Genomic DNA, 20393 nt, shown 5'->3' with positions numbered 1-20393 from the left:
GAAATGTGTCAGCCAATTAGAGAATGGTTTTCCTGAACAGGAGATGAAACAAAAAGCTCAAGGAGCCATGATGAGGACCTATCACACAATTTTTGTCTGTTCAGTAATAATGCACATCATCATCTGAAGTTTCAATTTCTGCTACTGCCCTTGTTAGTCGCCACTGATGGGAATCTATTAAAACTAGCAGTGATTGGGATGAGCCTCGAACCGTGACCTTTTAGCTTTGGTAGGTCTATGTGCAGTGTAATAGACAACCTAAAATTATTTAAATTTTATATATATATATATATATATATATAATATTGTGTGTGTGTGTGTGTGTGTGTGTGTGTGTGTGTGCGTGCGTGCGTGCGTGCGTGCGTGCGTGCCTCTAAAACCACGATGAGGGATAAATATTCTCACGCCGGGCGAAAGAGAGACGAAACGCATGTTCATCACTTTTGACAATGTGCTTGAAGCTAGGAGCAGTAACCACTGAAAACGATAATTCACATTTTGATAATAATCAAAAAATGCAAATGAACTAAAACTTAAAATTGATCATTTTTTATTCACCAGAGTCTGGATTTAACTGACTTTTAATTGTATTCCACATGTGTGAATTATATGGTTTGCATTAATATCTGACTTTGACATCGGGCTTACAGGTATTTAAATTTGTACTAATTGACCGCTAGGTGTCGATATATACCCAGGCTTTCCTGCTGCTGCGGCATGTTTGTGCCTGCCGTGTCTTGAAGATCATTTAAACAAACAATATACATGTTATAGATTTAAGGAAAAAAAAACATTGTAAATTTTATTTTTACGAAAACTTTTTATCTTGAGGGTTTTTTTCTCACATTGTTACAGACGGACTGTTGGTAACAAGAGCAATTATACAATTGGGGTCATATTCCCGGTCAGCAAGGTTGCAGAGCTCAATACTGAGTTCAAAACGTTTGAAGAGTCAACACGTTTTACAACGAGTACCCCCGTATCATACACAGCAAAGATAATACAGTATTAGTAAATAAAAAGGAACACCGGAGTTGAATTTGCATTTACTCGAAGTGAAATTATAAATTTAATTACAAATTCGAGGTATAAAGATACAGAAAACTACAAAGCTATATATATAATAAAAACCAACTACTGCGACCCTAGTGAGGATCATGCGGTTCGGAAGATGAATGAATGAATGAATGAATGAAAAAAATGTTATTCTCCTCAGTCACATAATTTATGTTCACATTTTTCTCAATCACATGAAGCTTGCAGCTAAAAGGACATACAGAAGCCTTCAAGTGTGTACAGTCTTTGAGTATTTTAATAATGAAAATCAACCAAGAACAGCGGGTATTTTATTTTACAACAGAGTGTTTATATGATCACAAAAGAGAATCATAAAAAAAATTATTTTCTCACGAGCAAAGGCAAAACATGAAGAGAATTTGTTCCAAAACTTGTGATGTTATGTTCATTCAGCGTGTCGATTGCGACCATGTCGTATTTTAAAAAATGCATGAATGAATTTACAGTCAGGTAGAAATATGCAGGACAAAAAAATAATCCGCTTCAAGTGGCATGTGGAGCATGACGTGAATGATGGGCAGTTTCATAATGTAAAATCTGTCAATGCTATAAAAACATGATTCAGTGCCACAAAATCACACTGAACATCACTTTGGTAAGTTACTTTCATGTGTATTAGAAAATAGTGTGCCATGTTACAGCTTGAATGTAACCGCCAGTGCACTTGTTTTGCTTCTCCCTAGGCTCAGATGATGAAAGATGGATTGTGGATGAAATTTCCCTGTGGGGGCAAACAAAATCACCTTTAGCCTTCCAGGAGAAATGTATTGATGAATTTCTTCCCCAACATTTCAAGAAGCTGATTTAATTTGTCGAACTAGACCCCAATATATTACGGTACTTGTACTCCCCCACTTCAGGGTAGCTCTCATCCCCTATTTGCAAAGGGCGCTGCACCACTTTCTGATTGAGGACCCTCATTTTAGATGTATTGGTGCTGCTTTTAATCCCAACCACACACGGCTGCAAACCGTTCCAGAGAGATTTGGCGATAAGTAGTTTTCATGATGGGGCAAAAGTCGAGGTTACTATATTTGGGAATTTGGCAAACCGCATTGCGCCCATTTGTGCATTCTGGCGCACATAAGATTCCGATCCCCCGATGCACCAAACGATTTGGTAACAAGAGTGTATTCGATATATAGTATTTTATTTACTGGACAGTGATTTCAAACTTGATCGGCAAATTGGTGCCGTTGTCAAATCCAGCTTCTTTCACCTTATACAGCTGGCCAAAATAAAACCTCTCCTCTCACATGAACACTTTGAGACAGTAATTCATGTCTTTGTCACATCCCGGCTCGATTACTGCAATGCCCTGTACTTTGGAGTCAGCCGGTCCTCCATTAAGCGCCTTCAGCTGGTCCAGAATGCCGCTGCTCGCCTCTTGACTGGTACTCGTAAGAGGGAGCACTTAACTCCTACTCTGGCATCCCTTCACTCGCTCCCCATACATTTTGGAGTTATTTTCAAGATCCTCTTATTTGTCTTCAAATCTCAGAATAATCTCGCGCCACTTTACCTCTCTGAGCTCATCCGCCCCTACACACCTGCCCGGCGCCTCAGGTCTGTGGACCAGACATTATTAGAAGTACCAAGAACTAAACTGAGGCTCAGAGGGGATCAAGCCGTTTCTGTTGCTGGTCCCTGTCACGTCGCGTGTCCGCCAGCAGGTGGCGGGTTTTCTCACCCGCCATCTGCGCACCTGTCCGTAATTTCGGGCTGATTACTCTCCTATATTAATGAGACTCCGGCAGTTCTCCCACTGCCGGAGAATTCCTCACCGTGCCATTGATCTCTCGTGCTAATTCCTCTATTTGTAGATTACTCGTTGCCTTCTTGCCTTGCGGCCTTGACTCTTGCCATTCGCGTTAGTCACTAAATTGAATACTTCGATATTGCCTAATCAGTAGCTCCTCGCACTTTGTTTTTTCAGCGAGCGTTTTCAGTTGTTTCCTTATTTCTTCCCTGGTCCTTATTTGACCAGCGTTTTGTGTTTCCGTTTTTTCCCTGTCGGGCTCTTTCTGTTTTTGTCATTAAAGACACTCTTTGCTTTGAGAAGATTCTTTCGTTGTCTGTTTTCCGGGGATCCAATCCTTTATTTTTTCGTTCTGCACGGAGCGATCATTATCGCTTCGGGCAGATCGTGACAGAATTCTCCGGCCACCATGGATCCCGCAGACATCGAAAAAAAATTTTCCGCTCTTTCCCGACAAGAGCAACAGATGAGTCAGCAGGGCCAAGCCATTAGGGAACTCCGTGGCGCGGTCTCCATGCTGGCTCATCGGTCCGATGATTTAGAACCTCGGTTGGTCCGGGTGGAAGAGCGGAGACCATCTCCCCCCGGGGTTCATTCTATTATTCCCGAAGCGCCCTCCTCATATCCCATTATGACGAGGGAGCCATCGCTTCCACACCCCCCTCGCTACGGGGGCGAGCACGGGCAGTGTGGACACTTCCTCCACCTGTGCTCTCTCATATTCGACCTACAGCCTTCTGCCTATGCTAATGACGCCGCCAAGGTGGCTTATGTCATGAGTCTGTTAACAGGTCCGGCGGCATCGTGGGCGATTGCGACCAGTGACGCTAAGCCGAATCTCCGTACCTCGTTCCCCGACTTCGTGGCTGCGTTCCGCCGGGTGTTCCATCATCCCGTGCGAGGCAGAGAGGCAGAGGGCCGGCTACTCGCCCTCCACCAGGGAGAGCGATCGGTGGCGGATTACTCCATCGAGTTCCGGATCCTGGCCGCCCAGAGTGGATACGATGATCGGGCGCTGTGTGGCCTGTTTCGCCGCGGGCTAAACCCTCAACTCAAGGACGAGCTGGCGACCCGCGACCACAGCACCAACCTGGAGGAATTAATCGACCTCTCCCTCCTCATGGACAATCGCCTGAGGGAGCGAAGCCGGGAGCGTGGAGGTGATCGGTCCCAGTTCCGACGAACACCCACGGAGGAACAGGTGCAGCTGGGAGGCAGGGACGCTGGTGCGGAGGAAAGAAAGCGTCGTTTCAGCGACCGAGCGACGACTGACGGCGTTCCACCATCTCCTCACGCCGCAACCAGCCATCCGGGGTCGTCACCCCCTGCCCACCAGGAGTACTGTGAGTCACGACCGCGCGCGCCCCCCTTCGAGTCTAGGCGAGTCGACTCGCGGCCTGGACACCCCAACAGACTCGTACTCGAGGGGGAGATATTAACGGGGCCCCGGTCGTGGCGGGTTCGGGCTCTGGTAGACTCGGGGGCTGATGACTGTATAATGGACACCGATCTCGCATCCGAGCTGGGTTGTTCCGTGGAGAGGTTGATAGATAGGAAGCGGGTTTGTGATCTTGATGGGCGCCTCCTGGCGGTAGTTACGCATAGGACGGAGCCGTTGAAACTTCTACTGTCCGGCAACCATGTCGAACATCGCCGTTTTTACCTAATGCCGTCTCGCAATGCCCCGATCGTTCTCGGGTTACCCTGGCTGAAGACACACAATCCCGTGATTTCCTGGGCGCGCCCAGCGATAGACAGCTGGAGCCCATATTGTTACCAGCACTGTCTACAATCGGCCGTCGGGAAGCATGAACGTGTCACGCCCCCCGAGGAGATCTGCCTTGACGGAGTGCCGGATTGCTATCGGGATCTAAAGGAGGTGTTCAGCGAGGATCGTGCAGACTCTTTGCCCCCACACCGCCCCTACGATTGTGCTATAGACCTGCAGGCGGGCGCTCCGTTGCCGACCTCGCGGCTGTATCAGGTGTCCCAACCCGAGCGCGAGGCATTGACGGAGTACATCAACAGCTCGCTCGCCGCAGGTCTTATTAGACCATCGCGTTCACCGTTAGGGGCGGGTTTTTTCTTCGTTGGGAAAAAAGACAAGACCCTGCGACCCTGCGTAGATTATCGGGGATTAAACGAGATAACTATTAAGAATAGGTACCCGCTACCCTTGCTGGACTCCGCCTTCGCCCCATTACAGTCAGCCACCATTTCCTCCAAATTAGACTTGCGCAGCGCTTACCACTTGGTTCGCATCCGGGAGGGTGACGAGTGGAAGACGGCTTTTAAGACCCCTCTGGGTCATTTTGAATACTTGGTTATGCCTTTTGGGCTCACCAACGCCCCTGCCGTTTTCCAAAACCTAATCAATGATGTGCTAAGGGACATGATTAACATCTTTTGTTTCGTTTACCTTGACGATATTTTAATTTTTTCCCGGTCATTACACGAGCACCAGCAACACGTTAGGCTGGTGCTACAACGTCTACTGGAGAACCGGCTCTTCGTCAAGGCAGAAAAGTGTGAATTCCATGTCCCCGTCATCTCCTTCCTAGGGTTCATTATTGAACAGGGCAGGTTAAGGGCGGACCCCATTAAGACGCGTGCCGTCACTAACTGGCCGGTTCCAACCAATCGCAAGGAACTGCAGCGCTTTCTGGGGTTCGCCAACTTCTACCGACGCTTCATCCGCGGTTATAGTCAGAAGGCGCTCCCCTTAACCCGCCTTACGTCCATTAAAACCCCATTTAAGTGGGATCCGACCGCGGATGCGGCGTTCGCAAACCTGAAGGCGGCGTTCACCAGTCCCCCCGTACTACAGCACCCTGATCCTGATCTCCCCTTTATCGTGGAGGTGGACGCCTCGGATTCGGGGGTGGGGGCTGTGCTGTCCCAGCGCTCTCCGGTCGACCAGAAGTTGCACCCCTGCGCCTTCTTCTCCCGTCGACTCAGTGCCGCCGAGTCCAATTACGACGTGGGCAACCGTGAACTGTTGGCAGTTGTGACCGCCTTGCAGGAGTGGCGGCACTGGCTCGAGGGGGCAAAGGAACCCTTTACGGTCTACACAGACCATAAGAACCTCGCCTACCTTCGCTCCGCCAAAAGACTGAACGCCCGTCAGGCCCGGTGGGCCCTCTTCCTCACCAGGTTCGACTTCATCCTCACCTACTCTCCCGGGTCTAAGAACACCAAGCCCGACGCCCTCTCCCGTCTCCACGAGCCTGCGGGGAGGGATCGATCCCCGGAGACCATCCTCCCGAGCCGGTGCGTCGTGGGGGCCGTCCAGTGGGAGGTTGAGCAGCGGATCCAGGCAGCCCTGGAGGGGGTTCAGGTGCCGACGGAGTGCCCAGCAGGGAGGCTATTCGTGCCTCCTCCATTACGATCTGAAGTTCTGCAGTGGGGACATGGGTCCAAGGTGGCGTGTCATCCCGGGGTGAACCGGACTGTGCAACTCGTCGCCCAGCGTTTCTGGTGGCCGGAGCTCCGCAACGACGTGACGGAGTTCATCAGGGCCTGCACCTCCTGCGCCTGCGGCAAGTCGTCCCATCAGCCGCCGGCGGGTCTGCTCCAGCCGTTGCCCATTCCTCCTCGCCCGTGGTCCCACATCGCCCTGGACTTCGTCACGGGTCTCCCGCCTTCCCGGGGTCGAACTGTCGTACTCACGATCGTGGACCGCTTCTCCAAGGCGGCTCATTTTGTTCCTTTGTCCAGGTTGCCGTCGGCGCTGGAGACCGCCGACCTCCTTGTCGAACACGTCTTCCGTCTCCACGGCATTCCACTGGACATTGTCTCGGACCGGGGGCCCCAGTTCGTATCCCGCGTCTGGAAGCAGTTCTGCCGGTCCCTCGGGGCCACGGCCAGTCTGACCTCGGGGTACCACCCCCAGTCCAATGGACAAGCCGAGCGTGCCAACCAGGATCTGGGGGCGGCCCTCCGCTGTGTGTGCCTTCACCGTCCCTCATCCTGGGTCGACCACTTACCCTGGGTGGAGTACGCGCACAACACCCTCGTCTCTTCTGCCACTGGTAGGTCCCCCTTCATGGCCGCCTACGGGTACCAGCCGCCGCTGTTCCCGTCCCAGGAGGGGCAGGTGGAGGTCCCCTCTGTGCAGCACCACCTCAAGCGGGCCCATCGCGTGTGGAAGGAGGCCCGGGCTGCGTTGTCCCGCACGGCGGCCAGGAACCAGCGGATCGCGGATCGTCGCCGGCGCCCGGCTCCTTCATACGTGGTAGGACAGAAGGTGTGGCTGGCGACTAGGGATCTTCGGCTGGCCGGCACGTCTGCGAAACTGGGACCCCGATTTACTGGACCGTTCGAGGTCGAGGCCGTCATCAGTCCGTCTGCAGTCAGGCTCCGGCTGCCGCCCACCATGAAGGTTCACCCCGTCTTCCACGTCTCCCTACTCAAACCCGTGTCTTCCAGTGACTTGGCTCCTCCTCCCACGCCGCCGCCCCCTCCGCGGGTCGTCGACGGTGACCCGGTGTACACGGTTCGTGCCATCCTGGACTCTCGGCGCAGGGGAAAGGGGTTCCAGTATCTGGTCGACTGGGAGGGCTACGGGCCTGAGGAGCGGCAGTGGGTGCCTCGCTCCTGGATCCTTGATCCATCCCTTTTGCGCGACTTCCACGCTGCACATCCATCCAAGCCGGGTAGTCCGCCGGGAGGCGTCCATTGAGGGGGGGGTACTGTCACGTCACGTGTCCGCCAGCAGGTGGCGGGTTTTCTCACCCGCCATCTGCGCACCTGTCCGTAATTTCGGGCTGATTACTCTCCTATATTAATGAGACTCCGGCAGTTCTCCCACTGCCGGAGAATTCCTCACCGTGCCATTGATCTCTCGTGCTAATTCCTCTATTTGTAGATTACTCGTTGCCTTCTTGCCTTGCGGCCTTGACTCTTGCCATTCGCGTTAGTCACTAAATTGAATACTTCGATATTGCCTAATCAGTAGCTCCTCGCACTTTGTTTTTTCAGCGAGCGTTTTCAGTTGTTTCCTTATTTCTTCCCTGGTCCTTATTTGACCAGCGTTTTGTGTTTCCGTTTTTTCCCTGTCGGGCTCTTTCTGTTTTTGTCATTAAAGACACTCTTTGCTTTGAGAAGATTCTTTCGTTGTCTGTTTTCCGGGGATCCAATCCTTTATTTTTTCGTTCTGCACGGAGCGATCATTATCGCTTCGGGCAGATCGTGACAGTCCCTCTCTCTGGAATGACCTCCCACTGAACATTCGGCAAGCCCCCTCGCTGCCCATCTTCAAAACCCTCCTCAAAACTCACTTGTATTCTTTGGCATTCGACTCAGCATGACTTAGATTTAACCAAGAGGTTTTACTGTTTGGTGCTTTCTACCGCCTTTATTACCGATTTGTGTTACTGTTTATTGTGCATGTTAAATTGCTCCATGTACAGCACTTTGTATGCAGCGATGGCTGTTTGAAAGTGCTCTATACTTGACTTGAAGAGTAGACCTGCGCTCTGCATAAAAGAGGCTCATCGTAATTTTTTGGGCAGGGCAGGTGCAACTTAATGGGTTTGTGATTTTGGTAAACCGTGCTACGCCTTGATAAGCATTCCCACCCACCTGTTGCTTGCTGCTCTTCCACTAGTTTACCATTGGTCTTTTATCTGACATCATTGAATCTCTTCCTATGCTGGTAAACTGGTCAGGCGCACAACATTTAAAGGATGGAAAGCAACTTGATTAATTGGGCACGACTGGAGTCGGGTGTTTTGATGCCCAAATGACACAGCCTGCGTCGAACTGCCCCAAACTGTCTATGAAATAGACACACCTTGCACTAGACTTGCACTCAGAATGAAAGTAGAACCCCAAAAGGTTTAATTCGTTCGTTGGAAGGCACAGTGCTCTAAATATTTGCATGTAAGCAATTGAAGATTTTATATATTATCCTCCTCTCACTTGAGGATATGCTACACTTTGTACCTCATCGGCTTTGTCGTCATCAACACCATCGTTCTGCGCTGACAAACCGACTCTGTCAAAGATGACACGATGAATGCATACCTTGTCATTAGAAGACTACCGGTAAATAAATTGGTATGAGATACTCACATGTTTTCATTTTGGCCTTTTTTGAAGAAGATGGCTTTTCTGAAAGGCAACAGCAAATGCAGCCAATCTCAGAATTATCAGTCATTGCATTGAGTAAATGGATTGCTATTTGACTCACTCATTTTCATTTCTGGCTTTTTTGGAGGCGTGGACACGTGAAGCAAAACACCAAATGCTGCTGATCACAAAGAGGGCAGCTATCACGACGCCGACAGACTTGAGAATGATGGCGAGGATGTCAACATCATCTAGAAAACGTACATACAGACATGCTTATGATACATGACACTCGCGCAATTTAATGAAAGATTCATGCACTCATTTAGGACTGATGCTGTCAGCATCCATTTTAGAATGTTTGGTTTTGTGGTTGTATATTTGTGGAGATCCTAATAATAATAATACATTTTATTTGTGGGTGCCTTTCTAGGAACTCAAGGACACCCTACAACAAGCAGTTAAAAACACGAATACAATGTTAAAAACAACAATAAAATAAGAAAACATTACAACAAAAAATTAAAATAATGGCTTTATGGTCCGAGTGACTAGGCTTGTCTAAACAGATGTGTTTTGAGGCTGGATTTGAAGTCTGTATTAAGGTCAGCAGGGAGTGTGTTCTAGAGCTGGGGAGCAGAGCGACTGAAGGCTCTGTTTCCCATGGTGACAATGCGAGCAGGGGGGACAGAGAGGAGAGAGGAGGAGGAAAGAAGGGAGCGGACAGGTGTTGCAATAGTGTGGACACATTGTTGTGGACAACCTAGGCTGTGGAATAATCATGGTGTCTAGTCAGCATCTTGGCGGGGCACACCTGTGACAAATTTGTGAACAATATTTGGGAGAAGACTTTTTCAGTTCTGTACATGGAAAATTATCTCGCGTTCCTTTTTTTTCCAGTGTATTTTAGCATTACAGTAATACATATGTACTGGTGTATTAATGATCAGAAAGATTAACTATATTGGTAATTACTATGGCCTGGCCGGTATTAGCTCTTAAATTAATCTTAATCTTTATTGTTGTAAGCGTTACCAAATCAAGTTATTTCATTCATCATATATGTTTTACATGAATCAGCCATTTTATTACTTATCTGAATTTTTATTCTAACAAATATCTTTTCACGCCAAAAATAATCCCCATCAGTCGGACCGTATTAATTACCACTGCTGTTAATTGAGGGCAACAGTGGCATTAGCCTCACATGACGATCCTGCTTTAATTAGTTTTAAATTAAACCACCGTGTAATAACATTGTTAATATGTTTGTTAAGTAATTTGTTATCATACATTCCGTATGACCCTTGACCCTTGGAGGACTTCATAAAAATCAAAATAGACCTTGCAACAAAAGCCACATGTGAACCTAATCAAGTGCCCGGTGAAGATACCTGGCAAATCCTTTTGTCATCATGTGTAAGACAAATTACCACTAGAAATACAGTACATAATCACACACGGTGACAAATATGCCTTTGAATTTTTGCATACATTCTGGTACACGTGACTGTCAGCACAATTACAAGTGTCGCTGCTCGACTTATTGGGGGACACGGATGTATTCTTCATCCAGAATTTCTGATACTGCTCAGTCCCATCATGTTCTATGCCGTCCCACGTACTCCTCAAGGCCAACATTTTCCTCAGTTGTCAAAAGGTGGACACGCAATCACGTCACTCACGGACTTCCATCAACTTTGCGGGACAATGGGCTTGGCCGGCATCATTCTTGGCCTGGCAGTGGTACTTCCCCGCGTCCTCCTTCCTCACCCTGTGGAATTTCTGAGGGAAACATCAAGTCAATTGAGTGACACTCGGCTGCACAGTCGACAAAATGCAAGTCTTGCGTCCGGTGTTTACTTCCAATGACAAATACACAAGTTCTTGTACGAGCTGTTGCTTTTGCTGACATGCTGGATGGACAAAAGTATTTAACATGTGGAATTTGCTAAATTAGAAAGTGACATTTGTTCAAATGTATTCAGGAATAGGATGTTAAATACCAGGCTTCCAGTGCTGGTGTTCATGGTATAAGTCGCATTCATAAACTTGAGGCTGTTTTTGGGGTCTTGGGGAAGCTCCTCATTGTTTCGGAACCAGCGGTAGACAGGTGCCGGGAAGCCTTCATTCTCCAGACACTGGAGCTCGGCCGCCGTGCCCACCGTGACCGCCTTGGGCACGCTGCATTGGGGCTCCATGGGTTTCACTGTGCGCAACATAACATGTTCCCTATTGACTTGTCTTGAAGAGAGACCTTTTTGTAAGATTTAGAAACAATTGGCTGCAAATGAACTTTGGGGGGCAGAAACCAAGTGATTGTTCTGAACAAAAACAATGGAAAAACTTTGTTTGCGATTGCGCCTAAAAGCTTTTGAGTCTTCATTTTTGAGGTCTTCCAGTCAAGTTTCAAGATGATGCAAAGCACAGAATCGGCCCTGTTACGCGTTTCTAATTACATCCTCCTGCCAAATGACACTGGAGACTACATGTGTCTTGTTTTATTGGATTTAACTGCAGCATTTGAGACAGTGGATCACAGTATTCTGTTGACTCGTTTGCAGCACTTGTGGACATTGGCAGTCGCGCCATTGAGTGGTTTGGGCCCAATTTAGCTGACAGAACCTTTTGAGTTAGCCTTCTGAGTCACGTACTGTCCTACTGCTGGACAGACCTGGGGCGCTTGTGTTTTTTGCGCCAGTAATGGGCAGCATTTTTCACAACCCCGATTTGTTCAGTGGCTATGTCGGCGCTGTTGGACAGTTGGCGTTGGTGCGGCTGGATGGATGGCCGCTGAAGTTGAGGATGAGGAGAGAGGAGCGTTGGCGAAGAGCGCCGATGCGTATTTGGAACCGTGAGTCGCCGCTTGGAATTGAAATGGATTTCCATGGGACAGGAGAAGTGAACCAATCTCTTTTTTCGTCAATGGATGCTACAGCTTCTTGTTGACTTTGAAACTTAGCTTGTAGCCGACGTGTGCACATTTTGAGCATGATGTCTCTGATCCACTGGTTAAAGGACACTTTGATTCTCTCCTCTTTCATCTCAAACTGCTTCAAACAACAAAGCGGAAAAGTGGTTAGGACTGCACGACTGTCTGTGTTTTATGTTATGTGTTGTGTTTATTATTTTACTTTATGTTAACTGTTTTGTAAAGCGCTTTGTTACAGCTGCCGCTGTTGTGAAAGCGCTATATAAATCAGCATGTATTGTATTGTATTGTATTGTATTGTACTGTCGTGTGGTGTTATACAGGGCTCAGTTCTGGGGCCTCTGCTGTTCTCATTGTATCTGCTCCTAGTAAGTTCCACCTTACGGAAACGTGGCATTTCCTTCCCATGTGGATGACTGTCAGATCTATGTCCCACTGAACAAAAAAGACACTTTCTCTTTGAGTCCAGTTTTATCCTGCCTCGAGGAAACCAAGCCCTTAATGGCACTAACTTTCTTGAATTTAAATGAAAAGAAGACAGAAGGGATGGTGTTTGGTCTCAATGGCCCTTGTACATCCCAGACTTGGGCCCCCTGGCTCCTTATCTAAAGCAGTCTCAAACTTGGGTCTTAAACTGGACAGTGATTTTAAATTGGACCGGCAAATTGGTGCCATTGTTCAATCCAGCTTCTTTCATCTTAGGCAGCTGGCTGAAGTAAAACCTCTCCTTTCTCATGAGGACTTCGAAACATTCATTCATGCCTTTGTCACATCCCAGTTGGATTACTGTAATGCTCTTCACTTTGGAGTTAAGCGTCTCTAGTTGGTCCAGAATGCTGCTGCTCGCCTCTTCACTGGTACTTGTAAGAGGGAGCACATCACTCCTACTTTGGCATCCCTTCACTGGCTCCCTATACATTTTAGAGTTATTTTCAAGATCCTATTATTTGTCTATGAGCTTCTCCACCCCTATACACCTGCTCAGCGCCTCAGGTCTGCGGACCAGACATTATTAGAGGTACCAATAATTTGGGGGGTGTGGGGGATCGAGCCTTTTGCCGTTGTTGGTCCCTCTCTTTGGAATGACGTCCCACTGAACATTTGGCAAGGCCCCTCGCTGCCCATCTTGAAAACTCGTTTCAGAACTAATTTCTATTCTTTGGCTTTTGACTCAGCATGACTCACTTTCATTTTTAGTTGTACTGTTTTTGTCCTTTCTACTGTCCTTGCTGTTTAGTTTTATTGTTGTATATACAATATTTGCTCGAAGTACAACACTTTCTATACAGCGATAGCTTATTTTAAAGTGTTAAAAATACAGGTGAATTGAGTAGATTGCGCCTGTCCTCAGTGGGGTTGAGTTGGCATTTATCCCAGCTGACTTCGGACAGTCAGTGAGGTACACCCTGGAGTTATCACGAGGCAATGTGGCAGTGCGTTAACCGTAACATAGAAAATAGAACTTACTGCTGCGTAACCCAAGTGTAGCGACAAAAGTAATGACGCCTCGCGGCTCAGTACATTATAATGACTCAAGGTTGGCCAACTGTTTCGCCTTCATTTGAAGGGCCTGCTCTCTGAAGACCACCTAATAATCTCCTCCATGTTCAGGACTGTTATTGAGTTCTGTCACTTTTTTATAACCGTTTTGAAGCGTTGAAGTGCAATATATGGAGCCGCCTCACTTCGCAGTTCATTTGACGTGTCCCTGTCTCGAGCGAACGAACAAAAGAATGAACCAAAATTTACTTCAACTAAATCAAAACAGGACGGAGGATACCGGTTTTGGAAATTGTTTGTAAATGCCATGAACATTTTTCGATTTAGGATCTTTAGTAATTTTAATGAGCTACTTTTGTTCTCTTTGCTTTGCCTTTGAATGTCTTCAGCGGTTTGTGAATGCTTTCATGTGTTGTGCTTTTGTTTGTGGGAAGCATATTGAGGTCCCTTGTGTATAAAATCCATCAATCAATTTTTTTTTGCAAAAGCATGGATTCTATTTGAGGCAGCACTTCATCACTAACCAGCACATTTGTAAATTCACTGCAGCGGACTTGAGCACAACTGCCCGTTCTGAGAATCTAATTATTGTTCAGTTAACATGATGGTCTTGCTGGTCTTCAGTGGAGAAACTCCATGTGGGGGCGGTATTATGGAAAGTAGGCATATTGTGATGTCACATTTCGGTAAAATGCAGAAAAACTTGCTCTCAGTCATATTTTGGGGAACAGGCAGTCGAGCAAAGATTTACTTGGTTGGTTAATTGCACACACCTCTCACTTCAAGATTCATCTTAATCTCATCAAATTCCCCAGAGCCATCATTGTTGGCCACCTCGCAGCGGTACTCGGCCGTATCCGTGCGGGTGGCATTGAAGATCAGCATGTTGGCTGGCTCTCTGAGCTGTGCCCTGTTCTCCAAGTCACCTTTTGAGAGAAGAGAGAGAGAGGGGGAAAAAAACACAACTTTACAACAGCTGATTGAAATACACAGCAGGAATCGGGTCAGGATGCAAACGGAATTCAAAGCAGAGTGCTCTCAGTGCTATTCATTCTCCTCAGCTTGCTGTGTCAATTTACCTACAATCTTCCTTCGGTAGTAAACATAGCTCGGGATGCCGTTCCTGATCTTCTTCCACTCAATCCTCAGGTTGTAGGTGGGAGCGAAGTGTATTAAGCAGGTCAGCTCAACGGCTGCCGAGAAGAAGGGAGTGCAAAGGGCCAAAAAGCGCAACATAAATTGGGAGGGAAAGAAAAGCTACTTTTGCTAAAATAGGTTGCGGCAACTTACGCTCAAACTCATTTATCCGCACAATTTTGGCCTTGGTTCGGAGGATTATTGCGAACATTGATGGGATATGGCCTTTGGAAAGATAAGAAAAAAAGACTTAATGCTAAGTCACCCTGATAGTTTTCATTAGCAGCTGGGCAACTCGCTTTATAAACACTGGATTATCATCAAAAATACACATACAAAACATGCACGAATAAGCTCTCTGCGACTGGAATTCTTAAACACTTCATTTTTTTTAATTAATGAAGATTATTTCAAAACAGAGTGATGAGTACACACAGCATCACATCCACCAATTCTATGGTGTCCCTTTTTGGTGGTTGACTGATGATAATGCGGCGAGTGGTGCCATAAAAATTACGGCAGTGATGACCTTTTCTCCAGATACATGCTCAGGTTAGAGTGCTGACCGTGAGCTTTACAGGTACATTCTTTTTTTCAATTTATTAGGTTTCGACACAGACGCACTTAGGGTCACAATCGAAAAGCTATATCAAAATATGGTCACCGTTATTTAGCCCCAGGAGAGGAGCAAAGCTGTAGCCATAGCTCTTCCTATGATGCATGGCACAATTACATCATCAGGTCGATAACTATTTGGATGTTTACACAAACTCCAATGTTCCAGCTCTGTACAACATCACAATGAATTTTAAATGAGACAATCACGATGAGCTTTAAATGAACTCTGTGAATATTGATTTGAGGTATCTACATGCAACTCGGGTCAATGGTGTAGTCATTACAAGTGTCTCCACCGTTTTAAGGGACCAAGAGTATTTGGAGAATTGGCTAAACAGCTTTTTGTGTGGCTAGGTATCTGTCATTTCATCCTTATTTCACTTACAGGGAGCAGCTAAAAGGCCTAGAGTTCATTTTAAGTGTGGTATATTCATTTGGAATCTGGTGAGGTCACATCTCAATGCAAAGTTCCAAAGAGCTCTCACTAGCAATGAAGCACGCCCTCATTAGGCTGAAACATGTAACAACTCATTAGGTGTAGCCAGAAGACCACGGAAAACAAATGCTATGACATTCAAATCATGTCTATCGTCAAAAAGTAAATTTAAAAAAATGAACAATGGTTGGTTGTGACAATTGTGGTTGCTACGAACATTGGACAGTCACATACTGTACATCAAAGTCCATGGACGCGCGAACGCCCCCAACAGGACAAAATGCCAACAAACACAAACGCCTGTGATGCACCATCTTTTGCAAAGCTCTTCTAGAGCCATCCGTACTCGAATGATCAATTTTAATGTAATGATCAATTAAAAAAAAAACAAACCTACTCAAATCCTTTCCTTTCCATTTTCACTCGCATTGTCAAAAAAACAAACAAACCTGACTTTCAACAAAAGTTTTTCAACCCTTTTCAGACAAACAAGCGTACAAGCGTGCTAGTACATTATATGCGATCTCAAGATAATAGTAGGCTACAAATAACTGATGAAGTGGTGACAGATATAATATCAAAACAGCTATCACATACTCGTATTGTCATGATTTGGTTTGGGACCAACAGGTGGCACTGTAGGGCTCCCCCTGCAGCTGAACACACGTTGGTCGTTAGGTAATTAGTTCTATAAAAGGACTCCCGCCCGAACACTCATTGTCGGGTCATTGTTGTTCTTTGCTGATGTCATGTTTGTTTGCCATGTTTAGGTCATGTTTCTGTTATTGATAGTTTTGAGCTTCCGTCATGGTTTTTGTTTGGTACTTAGAACTTTGTTTGTTTAGGATTTAGTTTTCTGTGTTTTAATACAATCTTTCAAGTACAACCTGCTCCTCCCTCTCTTGCCTGCTCTTTGGGGTCCACCACCACCTTGCAAACGTGATACGTTTATACAAATATACATATATTGGTATTCGGTTCCCATACGCAGCTCTTGCATTGGCTTTCATTAGATTCTTCAGAAGCCTACTGTTGTGCCTCCAGTGGCGGACCCTCAGGGCCAGCAAGGCCTTCTCTGCTGGCCTAAACATTCATACAATAACATAAATTTAATTCATGTTATTTTATTTTCATAAATATGTAAACAAAATTATTCTCTGTATTCTTTACGTCATATTATTTCCACGTAGTCGAGTGGCTTTCAATGTTATTTTATTTTAAATAACATTGAAAGCCACTCGATAAATAACTTATTTATTATGGTAGAGTTTTCATATTTCAGCTACCTTGTGTTGCCAGGTAAATTAAACTTGCTCGGGGCCTTCAGATTAAACAGAACAGGCCCCTGTGCGCTGTAAATGACGGGCACAGTCAGTTTGCAATAGCCAATCAGATCACGAGTCTGCGCACAGGGGCCAGCTAGACTGCTTTACGTCATAGGTGTCAAACTCAGGTCCTGGCGCTGCCTTACGTTGAGACTGGACGTGCGCGTTCGGTGATTGGATTAGCGCCTGCTAGAGGGAGCTATCACTGCATTTTAACCCAAAATGGCCGAAGAAGAAGACGTTGATCTGGTTACAGAACTACTTTCCACACAATTTTCAAGATGGACCTTCCACGAAAAACTGGATATTGTGCGTAGATGTCGCCTAACTCCTGCGCTAGCTAGCCTGTTCCAGCAAGGAAAAGGGTTCGTCCGTCATTTTCAGACGAGCAATTATGAACGGTACCCGTGGCTCCACAGCCTCTGAGAAACGCTGCAAATTGTACTGCTGGGAATGCCTATTGCTTGCAACGGACCGATTTGGTGTTTGGAGCCACAATGGATTTACCCATTTAAGTTGTTTTACCAAGGCAGAAAGGAAACATCAGAGCACGGCTGGGCACTTACAAGCTAGTGTGCGTTTAAAAACATTTGGGGACACTCGCGTAGATGTGCAACTCAGTGAACAGGCACTACATTGGTGAGTAAATGAATTTGATTTTGCATTTCTTTCATCTCAAACCGCTTCAAACAACAAAGCGTGTGACGGAAAAGTGGTTAGGACTGCACGACTGTCCGTGTTTTATGTTATGTGTTGTGTTTATTATTTTACTTTATGTTAACTGTTTTGTAAAGCGCTTTGTTACAGCTGCCGCTGTTGTGAAAGCGCTATATAAATCAGCATGTATTGTATTGTGTATTGTATTTCTTCTTGTCATTTTATATCGTTAGTATTAAATTAATGGTAACGAAATAAAATGACAAAGATACAAAAATGTATCAAATAAATCTGCTCACCCGCAATTTATAATGAGACTTTGTAGTCACCTTCGTGCACTAAAGTTCGTTCAATCTCAGCTGCTCAACATAGTTAGTTATTTGCTGTTGTATAACCGATTCTCAAATGCAAATGATCTGTTAACTTTATTTTCAAAGAATATTTTGTTTTGTTATCGTTTGGTTGGTGTCTTATATGAAACTGCGACATTGCACAATTTATTGGACAGACTTGTTTAAGATCCCACAGCGTAATTTGGGTGGCATTTTATTTAGTATTTTTAAATCATCTTTTTATTTTTGATATCTATAAATTTAGCTCTTAATTGTCAATTTATACTTGATGGTTATCAAGCCTATACTGTATTGCAGTAATGTCCAAAGTCCGGTCGAATTTCATCCGGCCCTCGGCCCCTGTCATAAAATCAGTGCCGTCTGGCCCGCAGGTTGGGCGCAATGGAACACGTGTTGCATTGACTGAGGTCTCGTAGACTGGTGAGTGATGTTTCATAGAGTACTGCTTCCCTCTAGTGGCTAAATGAGTAATTGCATTCACTAAATGAGTAATAGCATTTAGACACTAGAGGGCATCACTCACGAGTTAACAAGACATCACTCCGTGTTTATAGTGACTGATATGTCATATTTCAAATGATCCTTGCAGTTGTGGATATGTGTATTGCTTGTTCATTTCCCTGTTGTTCGAGTCAAAGGTTTTGTGACTATTGAAAAGTCATGGTGATACATTTTATGTTTCAAATCAATCCATTTGCACTCAGGAGACCTCTGTTTAAGAAAAAGTCAAGTGAATAAGCAGTTGCATGTGATATACCTGTTTCAAATGAACCAAAAGAAATTCTTAAGATTGTTGAAATTAAAATAAAAATGGAAATGTGAAACAGACTGGCTTACTAAAATTTGTTGAACAATATTGTTGTTCAATGTAAAGAATGTCAGCCAAGGTCGGCCCCCCGACATTTTACCACATAAAATCTGGCCCCCTTGGCAAAAAGTTTGGACACCCCTGCTGTATTGCGTTAATGTATGTGACGTCACTGAACGCCTAAGGTTGAAATGCACGGCCCGCCACTGTGTGCCTCTATGCATTGCAAGACATTCAAAAAAGCGGCTCGTCTCAGCATCTCTCTCCAAATACATAAAAGTCCTTTTTTAACTTGTCCCTCACACACGCACACACACACACACGCACGCACCCACACAGCTATTATTTACAGTAGTAATGACGTATAGCAGCATGGCCGGTCTACTTACACAGGAAGGCGCACGCGACGAGACAAAGTGACAACGTCCACAAAACAGATGTACTGCTTTTAGCCATGATAACCGATATGATAGTTGACCAATAACCACGTCGCGTGTAATAGTAAAACCAACAACTTGATTAGAAGTCGACCAGTCGCTTAGAGCGAACTGACCCTTGTCGAGGAGTCAAAGCTTATATCAACGTGAACTCCAAAACATCAAAGAGTTGGCAACATTGAAGGCAATGTACGTCATAGTAATCTCTGATTAAACCTGGTTCAAAGCGTACCAGTCTAACGTGTCTTTCGTTCTTTTAACCTGTGAAGGTTGAGCCAACTTCATATTAAGGCGAGTTGCGACACGCGCATCTCGTATCGATCGAGCTCTTAGCGTCGAGGCTGGTCTGCTAGTGGTGCACAGCACCCAACACACATGGTCCCGGGGCATGCCGCCTCTTGCGCAGCGAAGGTGCCTTCTCCTCTGGCACGCTTTTGCGCACGCCGGCCTGTCTCTGCTGGAGTTCAGGCATGCCTCCAAGGGCACTGGGCATGCCACCTCTTACCTAGGGAAGGTGCCTCCTCCCGGCGCGATCAGTCGCACATTCTTGTAGTGCCTAATTTATCGATCGCGGATGCGCACACATGATCTCCACCGCACATAGGATACAGTGCATGGATAGGGGGACAGCGAGAGCGACGCTCCAGAGAATTCGTGAATGTTTCAATCCAGCTGTTTCTATCGATATTCTAGAGACTCTAAGCCCTGCGCATGGTCTCCCAGGCACAAGACACCCGATGAAGCCAGTAGGATTTACAGTAAACCCAAATTATAATGCAGTTGGGACATTGCGTTAACCATAAATGAAAACAATACCTTGTTTTGCCAATCATGGTTAACGTACATTTAATTGAATACACTACAAAGACAAGATACCGCACTTAATGTTAAATTGATACTTTATTTGTTTTTTTTGTTATTGTAAAGTGTCCTTGGGTGTCTTGAAAGCCGCTTATAAATAAGATGTATTATTATTGTTGTTGTTGTTTTTTTTTGCAAATACTTAACTTTTTATGGCTGCAAAAAGCTCGCACAGGGTTTACCATTGTGTTGCGTCATCTTTTCATAAAATTCAATACACGTTCGGGAACTGAGGACACTAATTGTTGAAGCTTTGTTGAGTAGAATTCTTTGCCATTCTTTCTTGACGTACAGCTTCAGCTGTTCAACAGCCCGGGGTCTCTGTTATTATCATATATTACGCTTCATTATGTGCCACACATTTTAAATTGAGGCAGGTCTGGACCGCAATTAGACCCCTAAGTCTAGTACCCGCACTCTT

The 20393-nt window shown here is 45.8% G+C and overlaps 1 protein-coding gene across 3 annotated transcripts; it reads right to left on the bottom strand.

Annotated features, from left to right (window-relative positions):
• Nucleotides 1-1294: 1294 nt before the first annotated feature.
• On the bottom strand, nt 1295-19774 carry LOC127608464 (junctional adhesion molecule 3B-like). Of its 3 annotated transcripts, XM_052077546.1 has the most exons (10): nt 19064-19264; nt 14631-14702; nt 14420-14533; nt 14114-14266; nt 10915-11117; nt 10594-10693; nt 9030-9159; nt 8912-8950; nt 8783-8834; nt 1295-1798 (listed from the first exon to the last, which is right to left on the bottom strand). In XM_052077546.1, the coding sequence occupies exons 1-10, from the start codon at nt 19128-19130 to the stop codon at nt 1763-1765; spliced, it is 966 nt and encodes a 321-aa protein (XP_051933506.1). In that variant the 5' UTR covers nt 19131-19264; the 3' UTR covers nt 1295-1762. The 3 variants fall into 3 exon arrangements, with proteins under 3 accessions (XP_051933506.1, XP_051933507.1, XP_051933505.1); XM_052077547.1 differs by lacking the exons at nt 8783-8834; nt 19064-19264 and adding an exon at nt 19344-19774; XM_052077545.1 differs by lacking the exon at nt 8783-8834 and having other exon boundaries at nt 19064-19265.
• Between the last annotated feature and the right edge of the window lie 619 nt (nt 19775-20393).

The sequence above is a fragment of the Hippocampus zosterae genome, chromosome 10 (assembly GCF_025434085.1).
Source record: "Hippocampus zosterae strain Florida chromosome 10, ASM2543408v3, whole genome shotgun sequence".
Lineage (NCBI taxonomy): Eukaryota > Metazoa > Chordata > Actinopteri > Syngnathiformes > Syngnathidae > Hippocampus > Hippocampus zosterae.
This window is presented reverse-complemented; position numbering and strand designations above follow the sequence as displayed.

Bases quoted from the DNA above. Each gene is read 5' to 3' on its own strand.
- LOC127608464 (XM_052077545.1), bottom strand. From the start codon at position 19,130: ATGGCTAAAAGCAGTACATCTGTTTTGTGGACGTTGTCACTTTGTCTC. The intron at 14,534-14,630 runs GTAAGTTGCCGC...TCTTCTCGGCAG, and splicing joins GCGGATAAATGAGTTTGAGC to CCGTTGAGCTGACCTGCTTA. The intron at 1,799-8,911 runs GTGAGTATCTCA...TTGCCCCCACAG, and splicing joins AAAGGCCAAAATGAAAACAT to GGAAATTTCATCCACAATCC.